At 40.2% G+C, this 18,597-nt stretch overlaps 1 protein-coding gene across 1 annotated transcript; it reads right to left on the bottom strand.

Annotated features, from left to right (window-relative positions):
- Nucleotides 1–1,775: 1,775 nt before the first annotated feature.
- Nucleotides 1,776–4,081, bottom strand: LOC149232749 (ribosomal RNA processing-like protein). Its single transcript, XM_089379492.1, has one exon. It carries the CDS (start codon nucleotides 3,843–3,845, stop codon nucleotides 1,812–1,814), a length of 2,034 nt encoding a protein of 677 aa, XP_089235618.1. The 5' UTR covers nucleotides 3,846–4,081; the 3' UTR covers nucleotides 1,776–1,811.
- Between the last annotated feature and the right edge of the window lie 14,516 nt (nucleotides 4,082–18,597).

Genomic DNA, 18,597 nt, shown 5'->3' with positions numbered 1-18,597 from the left:
TTTATACTTGCCTTTCTTTATAGGTATAATAGCAAGTCCGTTTCTATCCCAAAAAAATAATATAAACAGCTACATATATCAGGCTTATATAAAAGCTTAAATTACTAGGCTAGTTCCAGACCCTAGTTTTTGGAGCCGTTCCAGCTTTTTGAATGCCAAAGCACAACCCATTAGCGGACTTCCGGTTATAAGGCTTATGTATGAAGGCTTGTTATTTCTGTTTCTACACAAGTCCGTTTCTTTTCCAATTTTCCAAAAAAATTACATAAAGAGTTACATATATCAAACTTATATAAGCCTAAATTACTAAGATAATTCCAGACCCTAGAGAGCTATTCCAGCTTGTCCAATGCTAAGACAAAGGCTTATGTGTGAAGGCTTCCTATTTCTGTTTCTAGGCTGTTGAAGAAGCATTTGCCTCTGAATTCAATAGACAACATGATGAACAAATTCCCTGCAAGATGTCACCCATCTATTTAATATCCAAGTGCGTTGCACTACCCCATTAAATTTGCCAATCAAGATTCGAGCTTGGGTAGACTCAAATATCTTGCATTTCTTCCATTGTGAATCACAGCACAGTTATACATTATTAAATGAAATAGACCCAGAAGCCTTCTATTTCTTCATGCAGTCTAGGAATCTGAAGTAACAAGTTGCGATTATTTCTTGTGGCAGCTTGCCAAAAGCAAAGAATCCTAAATGAATCACAAAAGATCCAGTTACTTCCCTTCTGACAAGACTAGTTCCTCTTGCTTCCTTTTAACTTTTAAGTTTTGATCCAATCTGTCAAACTCTCTTTTCCATGTATTAGCCGATGATCCATTTTCCCAACACTTATCAGACATTATGGGGAGGGATCTGATACAAGATTAATAACCATGGCATTCAATAGTAACAAGTCTGCCGTGTAGAGAGCCAAATGACTGGTGTAACACCATTGCCCTTAAAAAACCTGTGGAGAGGACCCCACACTAACATTCTGTAAATGTTCAAGGTGTCAAACATCTGAGCCATTAGCCAACTAAGTCAGATAGGCCAACTAGATACTTGGCTGACAGTCAACATGAAGTGACAGGATGGACTCAATGATGTTGAGATGTATCTAATCTACCAAACAAGTGGGCCCACTCAATCAACTGGTTAGCAGCAGCCCAGGATTCCGTCACCCTGGGGGTTGTACAGCCAGCCTAAGTTAATGAGGTGCCCTGATTCACCTGTGTCATTGCCCACTATAGCCAGCCTAAGTTAATGAGATACCTTGATTTACCTGTGTCACTGCCCACTATAGCCAGCATAAGAAAACAGGGGTCATCATAAGCAGACATGTGCACAAACAGACTGTCACATATGATGAGATGCAACATAAAGAAGAGTTGTAAGTTGTAACAAAGCTGTGTATTATTCTTTGTGAAAGCAAGTAAATTCTATTGTTGATGAATTATTTTTCTGCAGGAATCAGCTTATAATCTTGGCATGTTTACTTGACTTAATTGAAGAACAATCAATGCAAGATCCAAAAATACAAACCAAATTTCAGTTTAGACAGCTATTGTTGTCGCTTTTTAGTTCTGACCAAAAAATAGCATTTCATAAAAGCCTTCTTTCACCTATCCACTGTCAATTCTTTTAATGTAAACATTTGTGCTGAAAGCAAAAGCTAATGGAATTATCATAAAGAGACTGATAACTAGGTTTTGACAACAGTAATATCACTTTCTTACACAAAAAATGGCTAAGAACCCAGACACTGTCGCCATATTCACATGGCTCCATCATGTTGCAACTCTGTAGAAATTTTGCTGCATTTGTTACAAAACACTCGACCGCCGTTTGCGAATCAGCTTGGTGTTTGGCGAATTGCTTTTCAAGATTTTCTGGCTCTTCCGAGCAGAAAGAGCCTTCCGCCTGATTCTTTTGGGACTAGGTGATTCTTTCATGATGCGGATTGGACCTGGCGGTACTCCCTTCTTCAGTGCACTGCCTCTTGGAGTGGCAGACGGGGGTACCCTTAAGCTCTGGGGGGGCAGGGGGCTGTGAGGCTTCCAGACAAGATTACTTTTCATAGAAAATCTAACCTTCTTCACACTTTTCTCACCACTCTTACCACAATTACTGAAAGTGCTAGGGCCAGTTGATAAACTTGGACTTCTAGCAACCTTGTTTTCTACACTTTTTACCCTTTTCCTCTTTTTTGACCCTACGTCTGAAGGAGATACCGGAGCTGCCAAAGACATAACAGGCGAACCATACTGATCAATACCATCCCCTAGTTCTGCGGCAACTTTCTCAAACTCCTTTTGAAGATTTGAGATCACGGAATCGCCAAACCCCATGAAATCTTGAGAATTATTATCTAAAGATGGCATGCTTTGATCATTATTCACACCATCATCTGTGTTGCCTACAGGATCAATCATTGCTTCACCCGTTCCGCTCTTTTGCTCTTTAACACAAGATTTCCTTTTACGAAGCTCCGAGCTACCCTTTATTTTAGACTTCATCGCAGAGGTTCCGTCTTCATTGGATGCAAGCTTTTTAGCCTTCTTCTTTATTGCAGAGGTGCCATCTTCACTAGATGCAAGCGTCTTAATCTTCTTCTTTATTGCAGAGGTCCCATCTTCACTTGACACAAACTTTTTAGCCGCCTTCTTTTTTGCGGAGGTCCCATCTTCACTAGCTGCAAGGTTTTTAGCCTTCTTGGATTTGCCCTTCCCTTTGACTTTCTCTAATTTGCTCTTCTTAACTTCTTTTATCTTCTTACCTAATTTATCCAGGCTGTCTTCTTCGATAGCGTCCAAATTCTCTATCTCTTTTATCTTCTTCCCTAACTGGTCCACTCTGACTTCTTCAACAATCTCCATTTTATCATCTACCTGCTGATTCGCGTCATCCACTGCAACTGAAGACTCCTCTGCAGATAGCTTCCTCTTCTTCACCCCATTTGGGAAAATTGATATGCCAGAAGTCGAGAAATACTTCTCCAGCTTGCCGAAATCCTCGTACAAAGCATAGATAACTTTCCTGTTGGCCTGCAGAGTCGAATCTGCGGTAGCCAACTCAAAAAGCCCGTTCGCAATGCCCATTGTAACCGCAATGAGTCCCAACTTCTCCACTTTATCATTATCATCAACAACAACGTCATGACCTTGTCGTTGCTCTTGTCTGCGCTTAATAAGTTTCTTCCCATTTTCCAAAAGGCAATCAAACACATTGTGCCTTACTCTGCTGACCAAAAGCTTATCAGGAGACTTGGCCAGAACAGAATAAAGGGGCTCAAATACCAGACCAAAAGTTTCTATCCCAAGCGGTAGAAAATCAGCAAGCTCATTGAGATAAACATCCACAAAGTGAAGATTAACCCCCTTTGCAGAGTACTTATCTTCGGCCAAAAGGGATCCGTCCCTCAAATCCGCCATGAATCCTTTTGTCAACTCAGAGTCCCACCCATGGTCATCTAAAAGGAGAAAAAGATGATGAAGAAATCGGCTGAGCATGAGATAGAATTTGTCTAGTCGCAGATGATCAATTCCACTCCATTCGCGTACCATGGTTAAGAGAAATACCTGGAAGTAGTGCCGAGCGAGGGCAAGGTCGAGTGTTCGAATCAGAGAAGCGAGTTTGTCGATGAGCTGGGCCTGTACTTCGTGCTTGTCGGCGTGCCAAACGCAGTAGAAGAGACCCTTCCAGATCTTCTTGAAGTCGAGATCTGAAACGTGGGTCTGGGCTTCGAGCCATCTCCTGAGAAGCTCGACTGCTGTGTCGCGCGTCTTCTTGTTGCAGGAGGCCAAGTGCTTCGCAAACCCTACTCTGACCTTATCGTTCTCTTCGGCCGCTTCTTCCATTATCCCACAGTGAATGCAGGAAGAAAATCAATAGTTTGAACTCGACTCCACAAACATACGGCTTGCTTGCTGCCTGCCTGGATGAATTCCTGAATCTCCACCGTTTCTTCCTTTCGGCTGCCCCCTCAATCGAGATATTTAACCGTTGTCGATATATTCCGCAAACCCTAACTAGATGACCAGTCGCATAGATTCACTCAACTCCGATGAAATTTCAAAATTCAAATTACAAACGAAGAAGGGGCCACCTTTGGCATGTGGGCCTTGGAGTGTCTATGACCACTTGAATAGTATTCAATTTATAAATTGATATTTTGTAGATGTTTTGTTTTAGTGGTTTTATGACCACTTGAATAGTATTCAATTTATAAATTGATATTTTGTAGATGTTTTGTTTTAGTGGTTTTTTGTCTAGACTTTTGAATATGCATGAGTGAAATGTTCTAAGGATGACAATTTTAAGATGTTCATTAATGGTCCAGAATATAGGGAGTACATTCACTTTGAGCTAAGGTTGATCTCATAATGAAGATCTTAGACAATTATTAAGGTATAAAAGACTCATGTGCATGGATTTGTTCAATTTATAAATTGATATTTTGTATATGTTTTGTTTTAGTGGTTTTTTGTCTAGACTTTTGAATATGCATTAGTGAAATGTTCTAAGGATGACAATTTTAAGATGTTTATTAATTGTCCAGAATATAGGGAGTACATTCACTTTGAGCTAAGGTTGATCTCATAATGAAGATCTTAGACAATTGTTAAGGTATAAAAGACTCATGTGCATGGATTTGCTTATACTGTTTTGTGCAATGGATCGATAAGATTACGAAATACATAGACAATGAAGCAATCAAAGAACTTAATAGACAAACACACATAAACACAGCAAGTTTAATAAGGAGTTCACCCAAAACTCTTAGGCTATGTCTCATGGTCCAGCCTTTAGTGGTGACCTCTCTATTATGTCTTCAGAAGCATAGTTTTTACAAAAGTGAGCTCAATTTGAGTCTGACATAATAGATACAAAACAACAAGGCTTCACTTGGATCCCCAAGTCTTTCTAAGTGATTTTCCCGGCAACCAATGATGTTCCTAACCTAGACAAGGTATGGAAATGGATCAAAGAAAGAATATCCACTTAAAGGTTTGAATTGATCCAATAAGGTACTAGCCTTTGGAGATGTTAGAGCAAAGTTTGATCCTAAAGTTAGGGCTTGGATTTTCTCACAACTTCACTGTCGAAATGGATTCAAATTTGGATGAGGTCTTGAGGAAACAACAACGTAGGAAACCCTAAGAGATCAAACTTTTTGGAGGATTAGCTTGCCGGAAAAATGATGCCCTGGGTGACCCAATTTGGCGAGACCTGGGAACAGGTGAAAAGATATTATTTTAGGTGACCACCTCTTGGTAGATCAGTGCCTTAATCTCAGGAGAATGGAGTCTATCATGAATATGAGTGAGGATATTTGATTCCCAGTCAAGGAGGCCTCAAGACTACTTTGTTAGCTCTTTAGGTCAAAGAGAAGCAATCTTGCAACGTTTATACTTCGATGTGCAAAGGAGATTCCGTTCACTATGTTACCACACAGAAGTTTTCCCTAGAAGTTATCAAAAGAAGGAATAATCTGAGGTAACCACAAACCAATCTTCAGACTCAGGTTCTAGCCAACCTAAGTCCAGAGAGGGCTCTCTCTTTATAATTTAGCTTTGTATTGATGAGATTTTAGGCTAGTTCTTAGTGTTCATGGGGTTTTGATTTTAGATTGAGTGGTGGAATTCTAGGAGCAGATGGATAGAGCTAGATCTTCAAGCCATTGGGCTATGGAGTCAATAAAAGGATAACATAACTGGATCAAATCATTAAAGGGAATGTTCACAGGGCAGGCTAGCAAAGCAAAGGCAAATCTTCAGGTCTAATGGGTGAAATGATTCTAACCAGGGTGAAAGGGCACTTAAGAATCCTTGGACCGGGATCAGAATGAAGAAAAGAGGGTGATCATGAGCAAAGGGCAACTAAGAATCCTTTACTATAGACCAAAGAGGAAACTATGGAAGCTAAGGAGCAGTTAAGAATTCCCTAGCTAAGATAGTTTAGTAGAAAACATTCAGAATGTAAACAATCAAGACAGAGTGCATTTAAGCAATTTCTGAAATATCATTCCTAGTTATACATTCAGATTTTTAGAAAAACATACATGATTATGAAAGACATGAGAAAAGACAACAATAAACATGAGAGAATACTTATTTGTTTTCGCTTTACACAAGAATCCTGTAAAATATCTTATCTTTATTCCTTGATCCAGCAAGCCAATCCAGTCATTGATACATTAGAATTTTGATTTGAGAGAAAAAGTTTATAGAAATACCCCTAGGAGATTTCGTTCACATTACATGACCAATACATTGAGAGATGTTATAATAGAGACAAAATTCCACAATTTAAAGCAGTAAATGCATGCAGGAATTACCCCTAAAAGTAACACAAATCCCAATCCAATGTATATGACAAAGTAAAAAATAATAACATTAAAATTATTACATTTAACATGATATATCCAACCATCCACATTTGACAAAAGAGAACTCCAAGATAAGATAGATCAATATCCACACATCAAAATTCATCCATAAAGCTCCAATTCATCCTCTAGAAAAACCGCGAAATTCTCAAGAGAGAGAAAAGATCCAATCCAAATTGATGATGAGATAATGAACTCATCTCACTTGTATTTATACACTAATGAGGAGTTAAAATTAGTCTCCTTGGCCTACATAAGCCCCAAAAATAAAATAATGTTCTAATAATCCAACTTTTGGTGACAAGCCCACCAAAATAGCTCATAAATGAAAGAATAAGCTCTCAAGAGGTCAAATAATAATCTATGCATGTTGTAGGACCTCTAAGAGGTCTAATGAGGTCCATGGGCGCCATAATGAAGAGTAGGGCCCTTAAAAGCAATAGACAAGGGGTTGGACCCTAGTAATGACCTGTGGTGCTCCAAATGACATGTGGAGGCACACAAGTGTCCTCATGGATCTCCAAACAAATCGAAGATGCATTTAGACCACCTGCAAGGGCTAGGATGATGGTGTAGGTGATGCCACATCATCTTGCAAGTCTTGATCATCTGCCAAGTGTATTTTGCAAATATGGAGCCAACTGGGCATGATGGATTAAGTGCATCTTCCTCGTCCAATAAGTGAACAATGAGTAATCTCAAAATGGATGTGGGAATCCATGGAGTGTTGTCTGCTATTATGGAGGCCCATGGCTCTCAACGCACACCCTACATGTGCCAGTGTAGCCCTCTGGAGAATTAGGACCCCATACAGGGAGACCAAACCCAAGATGGATACCGTCTGCAATCCTTCATAAGATCCAATGTGTCCCCTGGCCTTCTAGTACAACAAGTCATTAGAGAAATTGAGTAAACGAGTTTACCAATCATGGACCATAGGTGGGGACTTCATAATGTTCTTCCCTTCCATTATGGGCTTCGGGATGTGCCAATGTCTCCTAAACTCCAAATGGGGTAAACCAAGAATCCTATAGGTGGTTTCTACTTCTAAAGGGAATAATATATTCAAGGTACATCCTTCAAAAGGCGGTGGCATGTAACATATAGGTGAATAAAGTAGGGGATGAGAAGGGGCAGCCCTGGGCCACATGCTGGGGTACAAGGGTAGCTAATAAAAGGGAAGCCCGCACTTGGGGTTATAATGTATAAGAGGGAGAAATCCTAGTACATGAGGTGCCCAGGCCTTGATTTTTCCACCCTTTTTATATGCCTTTTGCCTTTTTATGATTTTTCTTTGATTAATTGCTTCGGGCTTAAGGGGTAAGAGTATGATGCATAAGATATAACATTGAATACCCCCTTTTAAGGCAGGGCATTCATTGCCCCCTAGGGTTTGGGACAATCATAGGTTCCTTTATGATGAAGGAGGTTCATAGAACCTGCAGGAACCAGGGTGATGGCCATGATGATGGGGTAGAGCTCATGTATTGGCTTTTGCCCACGTGCTAAATGTGTTAGCCTCGACCATCTTTTGCATTTTGTGGTACATTTTCCTATTCAATGTGGCCAAATATGCTTTTATCTTTCTTTTTAGTTGCATCAACCTCTGGGGAATCATTCCAAGCCTAACCCAAGGTGTGGGCAAGCGGAAGGGGCGAGCTAACCCTATGTGGACCCAGTGGAGGAATGTGGGCATATGTGGGAGAAATGATGAATGGGGTAATAATGAGTGGAAAGAGGGTAATATAGGTGGATGAGGGAGCTAGACCACACAACCAAAATCGAGGTTTCCCATGAAATACTATCCCTAAAGCCAAATGGTCAGTAAAAGAGATCCCACGGGACTAGAATACAAGGTTAATATCTAAAAGGGGTCTAAGGGACAAGGGCACATACCTAACCCATTATTTTCGTCGAGTCCCCCCATTAATCCATGCCCAAAAGTGTCCATGATAAGCAAACTACAACACTCAATTACCAAATGACAAGGCATACCTTTAGGTTCGGGAGGCCCACCTTCAAACATACGATCACGACAGATGGGCGAGGGACCACATGGTTGGCTTAGGTGGCAGAGAAATGGCACAATGAGCTATATGATGGTTGCAAGGGGTTGCTAGTTGCCGACTGAGGACCATCTTGGAGAAAAAAAAATCCTGAGGATATCGTTGACAAACTGGTGGGTGACAAGTTGTAAACCTCAACAAGGATAAAAGACCCTCTAAATGGAAAAATGTTTTTTTGGCAGCAAAAACTTATTAAAAGCGGATCCCTCCCTGCAAGATTTTGGGTGATTTAAACCCCATGAAATCCAAGATATAACTCTTTTGTGATGGCTAGACAAAATGGTTGACGTTCCAACCATTGGTAGTTTATTTGGATTTTCTTTTGACCACATGTACAATTAGTAAACTATATTAATTAACCTCCACAAGTTAGGCATTATTATGACTAATGAAACATCCATGTTAATATTCCACGTAACATCCTTATTACACAAGAGCCTAGTATGGGCAAGATGTTGTAGTGAAATGTTAGATTAAAAAATAATAATAATTAAAAATCATAATGTCAACTCAATTAAAAAAGTAATAATGAAAGCAAAAAGTAATAACAGTATGATAAAGGTGTTGTTCTATAAGATTACCTTTGAAAATAATAAAATAATACTTACATTAACAAGTTAAAATAGAGTAGTAACAAAAAGATCTTTTAATGTCGCCATAAATAAAATACTTCAATTTCCATATTAATTTTACATCAACGTTATATAGAGATGTAAAATACTTCACTAGTCAATATGGAGTTGACACATGCTAGAGTTCAGTATGAAGGAGATGTGTAATTCATTATGTGTTCAATCCACATGTGGTGTGTGTGTATGTGATCCAGGTGGATGTTGGTGGCCACCCACCTATCCCATTTGGACCCCCACAACTGTCTCTTTCAGCTTTTTCAGTTTCCTAATTTGTAGCACAGTTTACTATTTTTAGCGGTTTTTCGGGTCCTGAACTTTCGGAACCGTTTTGAGGCCCTAAACGACGTTTTTTAGGTAATCTGGGGTAACAAGGGTCCTTGCCTCCCAAAGTGGTAGTACTGGGATAGATCTTTCTAACGAGCTATCGTACGCGTCAAATGGAGATCGTATACCAAAGTTACGACCCCGGGAAATTGATGTACCAATTTACCCAAACGGGGCCCACAATTTGGCGTTTCATCTTCTAGGGTTAGGTTTTGGGATGTGAAGAGTTTTCCATTGTTTCTCAATAATAAATAGGCCTTCGAGCCTCATTGTAACCCAGTTCAGCACAGTTCAGAGGCATGTAGCTGCCACATCTCTTCTCAGAGATAAGCTACCATCGCCCTAGCTGGTTTGTTTCCATTTCTGGTTGTAAGGAGATTTTAGTATTTTACAGTAATGAAAGGAAGTATTATTTCCGCTGCATATCTGTGTTTCTGGTTATCTCTGTAATTTGTTGCGTTCCTGTCTAAATCCGGATCAGTGGAATCAGAGCAATACTACCCTGTCAAAAGCTATGAGGACAAATACATCAAATGAACCACACTGCGACAGGGACGAGACCAAGATGTGCCGGAGTTCACAAACATTTTTCATACCCTTCGCACACAGTTTGGTATCAAAGATTCTGAGCTGCATCTGGTACTCAAATACCACGATTGCCTGCACAGATACATCCAGGAAGGAATGGAGTTCTTGAACATCTCCTCACTCGGCACAACATACCGATACACTGTCAAAATCGAGCAAAAGTTCAAACAGAAGAAGCGAGACTTTGGATCTGGAAATCCGAAGCCCAAAGGACAAAGCCAAGGCGAGGTGACCCAAGACAACCCCTCGAAGCAACAAGAAAAGAACAACACCACGAAGCCGAGGAAGGACATAGGAAAGTGGTGTGAGTTCCATAAGAGTCCCACTCATAACACAAGTGAGTGTCGAACCAAGCAGTCGCTGGTGGCCAAGTTGAAAGATGCATGTTCCGACCCTGAGCCAGAACCCGACAAGGGGAATGGCAAAGGGAAGCAGATCATTGATACAGACCGCAACGCCACAGTTGCCACCGCCAAGATCCAGAAGAATGAGCCTGAAGACCCAGAGGAGGGGGAGCGCCTTTTCCACTCACAAATGTGGGTGAAGGGTTCACCGCTGCAATTCATCGTTGATAGTGGGAGCCAGAAGAACCTCGTTTCAGCAGAGGTCGTGAAGCGGTTGGGCCTACCGACTACACCACACCCGCAGCCGTACAGTATTGGGTGGCTTCACGAAGGACGAGATCTCAAAGTTCGCCAGCAGTGCCGCCTTCCCTACAGCATCAAGCCTTTCACAGACGAGGTATTGTGTGATGTTACACCTCTGGATGTTTGTGATGTATTACTAGGCCAACCATATTTGTGGAGGCGACATGCTGTGTATGAGTAAAGGCCTTGTGCTGTCATTATTTCTTTGAATAATTCATTATACAGGATACCAGAGGTAGCCCCACCTACCGCCACTTCTTTGATCATTGCTAAGAAAGGCAACAAGCTCGTCTCACAGACTAGGAAATTTATTTTCTGTCTGGTTTGCTCCCAAAGTAAGGGGAAGATCGTTGCTACATCCATGACCCCTGCAAAGGATTCCTCCACGCAGCAGCAACAGCAAAGGGAGACGGTCATGACAGAACACAGGAACAACTTCTCCTCACCCACAGGGGTACCAAACAAGTTTCAGGTGGGCGACAAAGTTTGGATGCATCTGCAGAGAGAACGCCTTACTAGAACCCATCAGAAACTCAGACCACTCCGAAATGGTCCTTACACCAGTACCAAGGCTATGAGAAACAATGCTTTGAAGCACAACATTCCTACATTCCTTCGCTTGCACCAAGTGTTCAATGTGGACCATCGTCGACCATGCTTTCCACCATTTCTGGACACATCAGAGATTGCAGAACAGCTCACCAGAGACCCAGCTCAGCAGAAGCTTCCTCATCTCACGGAGGAACTCAACGCAATGGGGACCATTGCTTCCTAAGGGGGGAGGAATGATCCAGGTGGATGTTGGTGGCCACCCACCTATCCCATTTGGACCCCCACAACTGTCTCTTTCAACTTTTTCAGTTTCCTAATTTGTAGCACAGTTTACTATTTTTAGCAGTTTTTCGGGTCCTGAACTTTAGGAGCCGTTTTGAGGCCCTAAACGACGTTTTTTGGGAAATCTCCCAAAGTGGTAGTACTCGGATAGATCTTTCTAACGAGCTATCGTACGTGTCAAACAGAGATCGTATACCAAAGTTACGACCCCGGGAAATTGATGTACCAATTTACCTAAACGGGGCCCACAATTTGGCGTTTCATCTTCTAGGGTTAGGTTTTGGGATGTGAAAGGGTTTTCCATTGTTTCTCAACAATAAATAGGCCTTCGACCCTCATTGTAACCCAGTTCAGCACAGTTCAGAGGCATGTAGCCGCCACATCTCTTCTCAGAGATAAGCTACCATCGCCCTAGCTGGTTTATTTCCATTTCTGGTTGTAAGCATATTTCAGTATTTTACAGTAATGAAATGAAGTATTATTTCCGCTGCATATCTGTGTTTCTGGTTATCTCTGTAATTTGTTGCGTTCTTGTCTAAATCCGGATCAGTATGTGTGTATAAAACAAAAACAAAAATAGTATCAAATTTATTTATTTTTAACATTGTCGGATATTGTTTATATTGCAAAAAAAAGAAGGAGCTGGCTCCTAATACATTCGGCAAGATAAAGGTTCAAGTGTAAGGCAAAAAGAGGCGCGCAGTCCCAATATCTACACTTGACCCCAAATTTTTGTGGGTTTCAAATACTACATTGGCATACTGCCTTACATATTGTCCTAATAATAATATATATTTGCAATGCATTTAAAAAACATTCACCATAACTGGTTAACTGATTCTTCTTGTTGAGGATGACGTTTCTTGCTTTGTTTGGTAGAAGTTTCCCCTTGCTGGCTCTAATTGAGAGATTTGATGTAATCGACCACTTCCTTTAGGTGCTTGCATTTGCCTTTAAGCTCTGTTATTTCCACTGTCTGCTTTTCAATATCTCTTTGTTTGTATGCATTCTCGATTTTCAATTCTGCCTTGAGGTCCTTCAAAGCTTGGTTGAACCTCCCAATCATAAACCTATTAGCCCTGCAGGTTGGGCAACTTTCGTTCTGTTCAACTCTTTCTATTGGATTGCAGGCCATTATGATTCTTTGAGTGACTGTGAACTGTGTATCTTTTTTACTTCTTCGGTGATCACTCTTGATGAGATTCTTTCTCTCAGCTCCTCTCGATTGATTATGATTGATCAAACTGGTGTTGCCTTTTGCTTGAGGAGTATCCAACGACTTGCCTGAAGACCTAGAAGTGCACTGAACTTGTTTTATGCCCAGAATGTGGACCAAGCTTTTGTCATGGGCTAACTGATCAAAAGTACTGAAAGTAAGATGGGGCTGGAGGAACGAGTGGGTGGAAACTGCAAGATAAGTCTCTGCTTTTTCACTGAGGACCGCATGAATTGTGCGATGAGGTAATGTTGTTGGCAGAATGGTAAAAGGGAAATGAGGAGGAGAGCAGAGCTTGAGAATGTTGAGGTGCAAAAGTTTACACAAAGAGCTAGAAGTAACTGAGAGATGGAAGTAAGGAAGAAGAGAGAGCTTAAGGTGACGGATAATGGGATTAGCAAGAGAATTGTCTTTGAAGCAGAACAACTGAAGATAAGCAAAAAAGGAAAAAACTGACTGTAGTAAAGCTTCGATGCTATGAAGAGGTAGCGACCTAGATACTTCTGCTTCTACCTTCTTATCTAGATGCTTCTGCCTTCTTACGAACAAAGCACCGATATCTAAGCTAGTATTGAGAGTGTTGGACCTATTGGTGCTCACTAAAGTGCTTGTATTGCTGCTGCAAGAGATCATTCAGATACCATTTTTAAACCCATTGTTTTCCTGTAACTTATCATTGAAAAGACAAATGTCGACTCTGCTCAGAGAATCAGGATGCATGTGAACCTTGACTTTCGTGTGATGGAGTTTTTTGTATTTTGAATGGATCTTATACTCAGAGTCCTGAAGATAGTGAATGAGTGCATCTGAAATCATATCTTCTTTTGGATTTGGAGTTGTTCTCTTTCTGATCGGGATATTTTGGTCACAATTTTCCCCCGAAATGATCATGCCTTTTTCCATTATTCTTTCCTCTTTTCTCCAGGAGTCACGGGATGGGGAGGCAGAAAATTTCATTGTTTTCCTTAACGGTTCCAATTGCTCTTTCAGTAGCCTTGTTAGCCAGGATGTCGGCCTCTTGATTTTGGTTTCTCAAAACATGTTTGAAAGTGATCTTTCCCAATCCTTTTATGTTCGATCTGATCCTCTGGTATATTCTGTTGATGGTTGTGTTGCTAGGATTTTTGTCTTTTATCATTGCTTCTATGATGATTGCAGAATCGCCTATTATTATAGGATCCTTGATTGCATAAATTTTTTAAATCCTTGTGCCTAGAAGTAAGGTATATGCTTCAGCTTTGTTGTTTGTAGATTCTCCTAGGCCCCATTCATAGGATATAATCGTTTTCCCATCTGGATCACTGATTACTCCTCCTGCACCTGATTTTCTTGGGTTGTTTTTTGAGGCCCCATCGAAAAAAAAGACTGAAGCTTTTTTGTCTTTTCCTCCATTCTTCGAATTCTTTTTCATTCATCCTTAATTTCCAATTCTTTGTTGTGAGTGCTTTCTTTGGTCCTGCAGTCCCCTTGTTTTCTGAGATTATTTTGCCATACCAATCTCTTTCTTCTTGCTGGAGATTGTTTTGATCCACTGTTGTCATTCCTTTGGAATTTAAACTTTCAGAAATTAAACTCCAAGTTTTTGAGAGGATTTTGCCAACTCTTGGGATTTGATCTTTAAAAATACTTTTGTTTATGGCTAACCAGATCTGCCAACACAAAACTGAGGAGAGACATTTCCAAATCCTGATTATTGTAGCCTTGTCCTTCTTTGGGTAAGGGTAGCTCTTCTCCCAAAATTTATAGAGATCTGGAAGTTGGGTTGTGAGGTTTATATTGGTTTCCAATGGGCTTGTGATTTGGTTCCAGCATTCTCTAGCAACCCTGCAATCCAAGAAAAGGTGTTGAATTGACTCTTCCTCTGTCATACACATGACACATCTAGAAGGGCCTTGCATTTCTTCTTCTTCTTTTTTAAGATGTCAAAGGTTAGAATTTTCCCTTTGAGGAGTGTCCAAGTGAATGCTTTGATTTTAGGAAGGCATTCAGTTTTCCAGATTACCTTCCATAGACTCCATTCTTGCTGATTTTGTTGATCTTGGAGGATCTTATACCCTGTTTTTACTATGTAGTCTCCTCCACTTGAATCCCACACAAAGTCATCCTCTTCCTCGTTGTTTATGGGTGCTGCCCCTGCGAGTTGAAGTTTTAGCTTCTCCCATTGCCCTTTTAGATTTGTTGGGATTAAAGGGATTGTCCATTCTAGCCAATTGTTCTGGTCCCAAGCTGAGATTGAATGTAAAGAGTTTAAGCCTCTTTCAGCCATCCAAGTATGTAAGCCTAGCAGATCCCTTTGAAGTTTTAGGGGCTCTCTTCCCATTATTCTATCATCCCAAATTGCTACTGATTTCCCATTCCCTGGTTTTTTTGAGATATGGTGTCTAATAAGAGGGATTATTTTCTTAACAAGTTTCCAAACTTGTGTGCATGGTCTGACAGGAATGGATTCTGTTATTAGCTTTGTTCTAGGGTGATTCAGATATTTCATGGTAAGGATTTTTTCCCACAAGCTTTCCCTTCCACTTATCAATATCCAAATTATTTTCATCCCTAAAGCAGCATTCATTAAGCCTGGTAAGCGAATTGAGAGGCCTCCCTGTTCATAAGGAAGAGTGACTTGGTCCCATTTTACTAAGCTGAATTTTTTATTCTCTTGCTTTCCTCCTTGCCATAAGAAGCTTCTTATGATAAGTTCCATTTGTTTATGTGCGCTTGCCGGAGCCATAATTATCGCATATTGATATATAGGGAGAGTTGAAAGAAGTGCCTTGATCATAATCACTCTGCTAGCCAGATTAAGCCACATCATTCCCCACTTTTGAATTTTGTCTTTCATTTTTTTCACTTGTTTGCTCCTGACTTCTGCTTTGACATTCTCCTTGGCTATTGGAAGCCTAAGGTAAGTAAAATGCATCCATCTTGCTTGTATTGGGATTTCCAAACTTTGAGAGATGTTCTGCATGATTCTTGGGGGAGTATTCCAACCGTAGATTCTACATTTTGTATTGTTTAGCATCCCTCCGGAGGCCTGAAGGAAGTCGTCCACAACTTTTTAGAATCTTATTGCTATAATACTTGACGCCCCTCCCAGAAGGAGAGTGTCATCAGCAAAAAGGTAATGGTTTAATTTTTTGGCTCCTTTTGCTATTTGAATATCTGTAAAAGAAAATTCCCTTCTTTGATTTTCCAGTGCTGCACTTAGAACTCCAGCCATGATAATATATGGAAAGGGAGATAAAGGGCATCCTTGTTTGAGCCCTCTTGAGCTCTAGAAGAATTTACTAGGCCTATCATTTATTAGGGGGGCTATCCATGGGGTTGAGATGCATGCATGTATGATCTCTATTATATCAGGTGAGAAGCCAAACTTTTTTAGAACTACTGTTAAATATCTGTGGCTTACAAGATCAAAGGCATTTGCCATATCCAACTTTACAATGCTTCCTTTCTCTTTCCTTTGAATGATGTTGTGGATGGCTTCTTGAACGATGATCATGTTGTGTATAATTTTCCGTTTGGGAACGAAACCTCCTTGATTTTCCGAAATGATTTCAGGAAGAACATTCTTGATTCTATTTGCAGGGATTTTTGTGAGAATTTTGTAAGAGGAGTTACAAAGAGAAATGGGTCTGAATCCGTTGAAAGTAGTTGGGTTGGCCTCTTTAGGAATAAGTGCCAGATTTGAAGATTTTGTATTTCCTCCCATTTTTTTTGTTTGAAAACATTTCTTGCCATTCTCATGTAATCTTTTTTAATGATATTCCAGTGCTGTCTATAGAAAGCAATTGTGAACCCGTCGGGCCCCAGAGCCTTATCCGGGTGAAGACTCCAAATTGCATCCATCACTTCTTGTTTATAAATATCTTGTTTATTTCTGCATTTTTCTCCTCACTGGTTTTTTTTGTATGTGCTGTAAAAATTCTTCATTGTCAACTTGTTGTTCATTTTCTGTTAGTAGCTCTTTGAAGTGGTTATCAGCTACCAATTTTAAGTCTTATACTCCTTTAATCTTTTGCCCATCCACTTGGATGAGATCTATCTAGTTTCTGGCGCGTCTGATTTTCATTGAATTATGGAAAAAGGCAGTGATTTTATCCCCTGAGTTCAGCCATAAACATCTGGACTTCATTCTAACCTCTTCTTCTTCCTTTCTGTTTTGCCTATAAATTTCCCAAAATAATTATTTTTCTTGTAGGTAGTCCTGTTTATTTTCCTCTTTGTTTTCCTTTTCTTTCTGCATGATGTCCATTCTTTTTTGCAATTCTATTTTCTTTGCTTTGTTTCGAATGTCCTTCTCTCTTGACCATGTTTTTAATTTCAACCTCAAATTTTTTAAATTTGTTTCCCATACAAAGTGAGGGGATCTTGTAATGCTTATTGACCGCCCTTCTAGGATTTGGGATCTGAAATCTTCATTGTTGTCCCAACTTGAATTATATCTGAAAGGGAGCGGGCCTTGGTTCTCCAAATTGCCCACACTGATTACCACTGGCTTGTGATCTGAGGCAGATATGTGGATGATCTTGGATTTTAACGAGGAGAAATCAACAACTATATTTTCTTGGACTAAAATTTTGTCCAGCCTTTCCTTGATATTACTCTTGCCTATTCTTTTGTTACTCCATGTATATTTCCCATTACTTGGGGGAATATTGATTAACTAATGTTGCTCCATGATTTCTTCAAGAGCTTCTCTTGATGAATCTCCATGAAAAATCCCTCCAAATTTTTCCTCTAAGTTTCTTATCAGATTTAGGTCCCCTCCAAGAATTATACTCTCGATTTGTCTTTCTGTTAGTTCTTCTTTTATCGACTTCCAACAGTGCTCTTTATCCTTGTAGTGATTTGGGGCATATACATTTATAATACTGTAGATTTCCTTTGTATTGATATTTTTTAAGTCTGTTTTGATCCAGTGTTTGCTGATTTTTTGATTTGTTAGTTCCCATTTTCTTTTTTCCCATACTGTACATATTCCTCCTAATGCTCCTGTTGCCTTTAACACTGTTCCATCATAGTTTCTTATCTTTTGTACCAGTTTTCTATTTTCTTGACTGCTTGTTTTGGTCTCCTGGATCATGAGAATGTCCGACTCTTCTTTGGTTAATATGTCTCTAGCTGCATTTTCTTTAAAGGGAGTGCCTAGGCCACGACAGTTCCAAGAGACCACTTTTATTATTTATTGATTTGGTGATGAGCAGTGCCCTTCCCTTTTTGCTGATTTTTCTCTTTATTTCCTGAATCTTTCCCAAGAAATGATTCCATTTGCTGCTGAGTTCCTAGGGCCATCTCTTTGGCTGCCGCTTCATCCCTTATTTCCTTATTAGATTTTATGCCCGCCTTTTTTTGTTGTTCATTGGTTTGAGGATTTTCTTTAGCTTGATTTCTAGTTAAGATACGATCCACTGAAGGAGGGGGAAGTGGGGAGCGGGGGATTGAAGGAGAGGGGGAAAGGGCTAAGAGGTTAATGGGTTGAGATGAGGCTCTGGGGGATGAAGGGTCTTCTCCCAAAGGCCCGAATGGATTCTGGGTTGTGAGGGGTGAAGGGATAATATTGGAGGGTGATTGGGTGGTGGCTTCGATAGGTTCCTGTGGTTGTGATACAATAGGTGTAGGCTGCTTGTTGGAGGGTTTTTTCCATTTAACTTGCTCCCATGTGTTTTCTTGTTCTTCAACATTTTCATTTTTTTTTTAAGACATCTATTTGTGAAATGGCCATACTCATGACATACCTTACATTTGAATGGGATTTTCTCATAGTCCAACTGCTGAATATGCGTCCATTGATCCACCTTTATCTTTATTGCTTCGAGTAGTCCCTTTCCGAGATCCACTTCCACACATATTCTGGCGCATGCATGCATGTTATCCTTTGGTTCGCATCTGTCTATATACTTGCCCACTGCATTTCCTA

Source organism: Pinus tabuliformis, chromosome J (assembly GCF_031772625.1).
Source record: "Pinus tabuliformis cultivar Carrire ecotype Pingquan chromosome J, CPIR1, whole genome shotgun sequence".
NCBI classification, from domain to species: Eukaryota; Viridiplantae; Streptophyta; class Pinopsida; order Pinales; family Pinaceae; genus Pinus; species Pinus tabuliformis.
This window is presented reverse-complemented; position numbering and strand designations above follow the sequence as displayed.

Bases quoted from the DNA above. Each gene is read 5' to 3' on its own strand.
- LOC149232749 (XM_089379492.1), bottom strand. From the start codon at position 3,845: ATGGAAGAAGCGGCCGAAGAGAACGATAAGGTCAGAGTAGGGTTTGCG.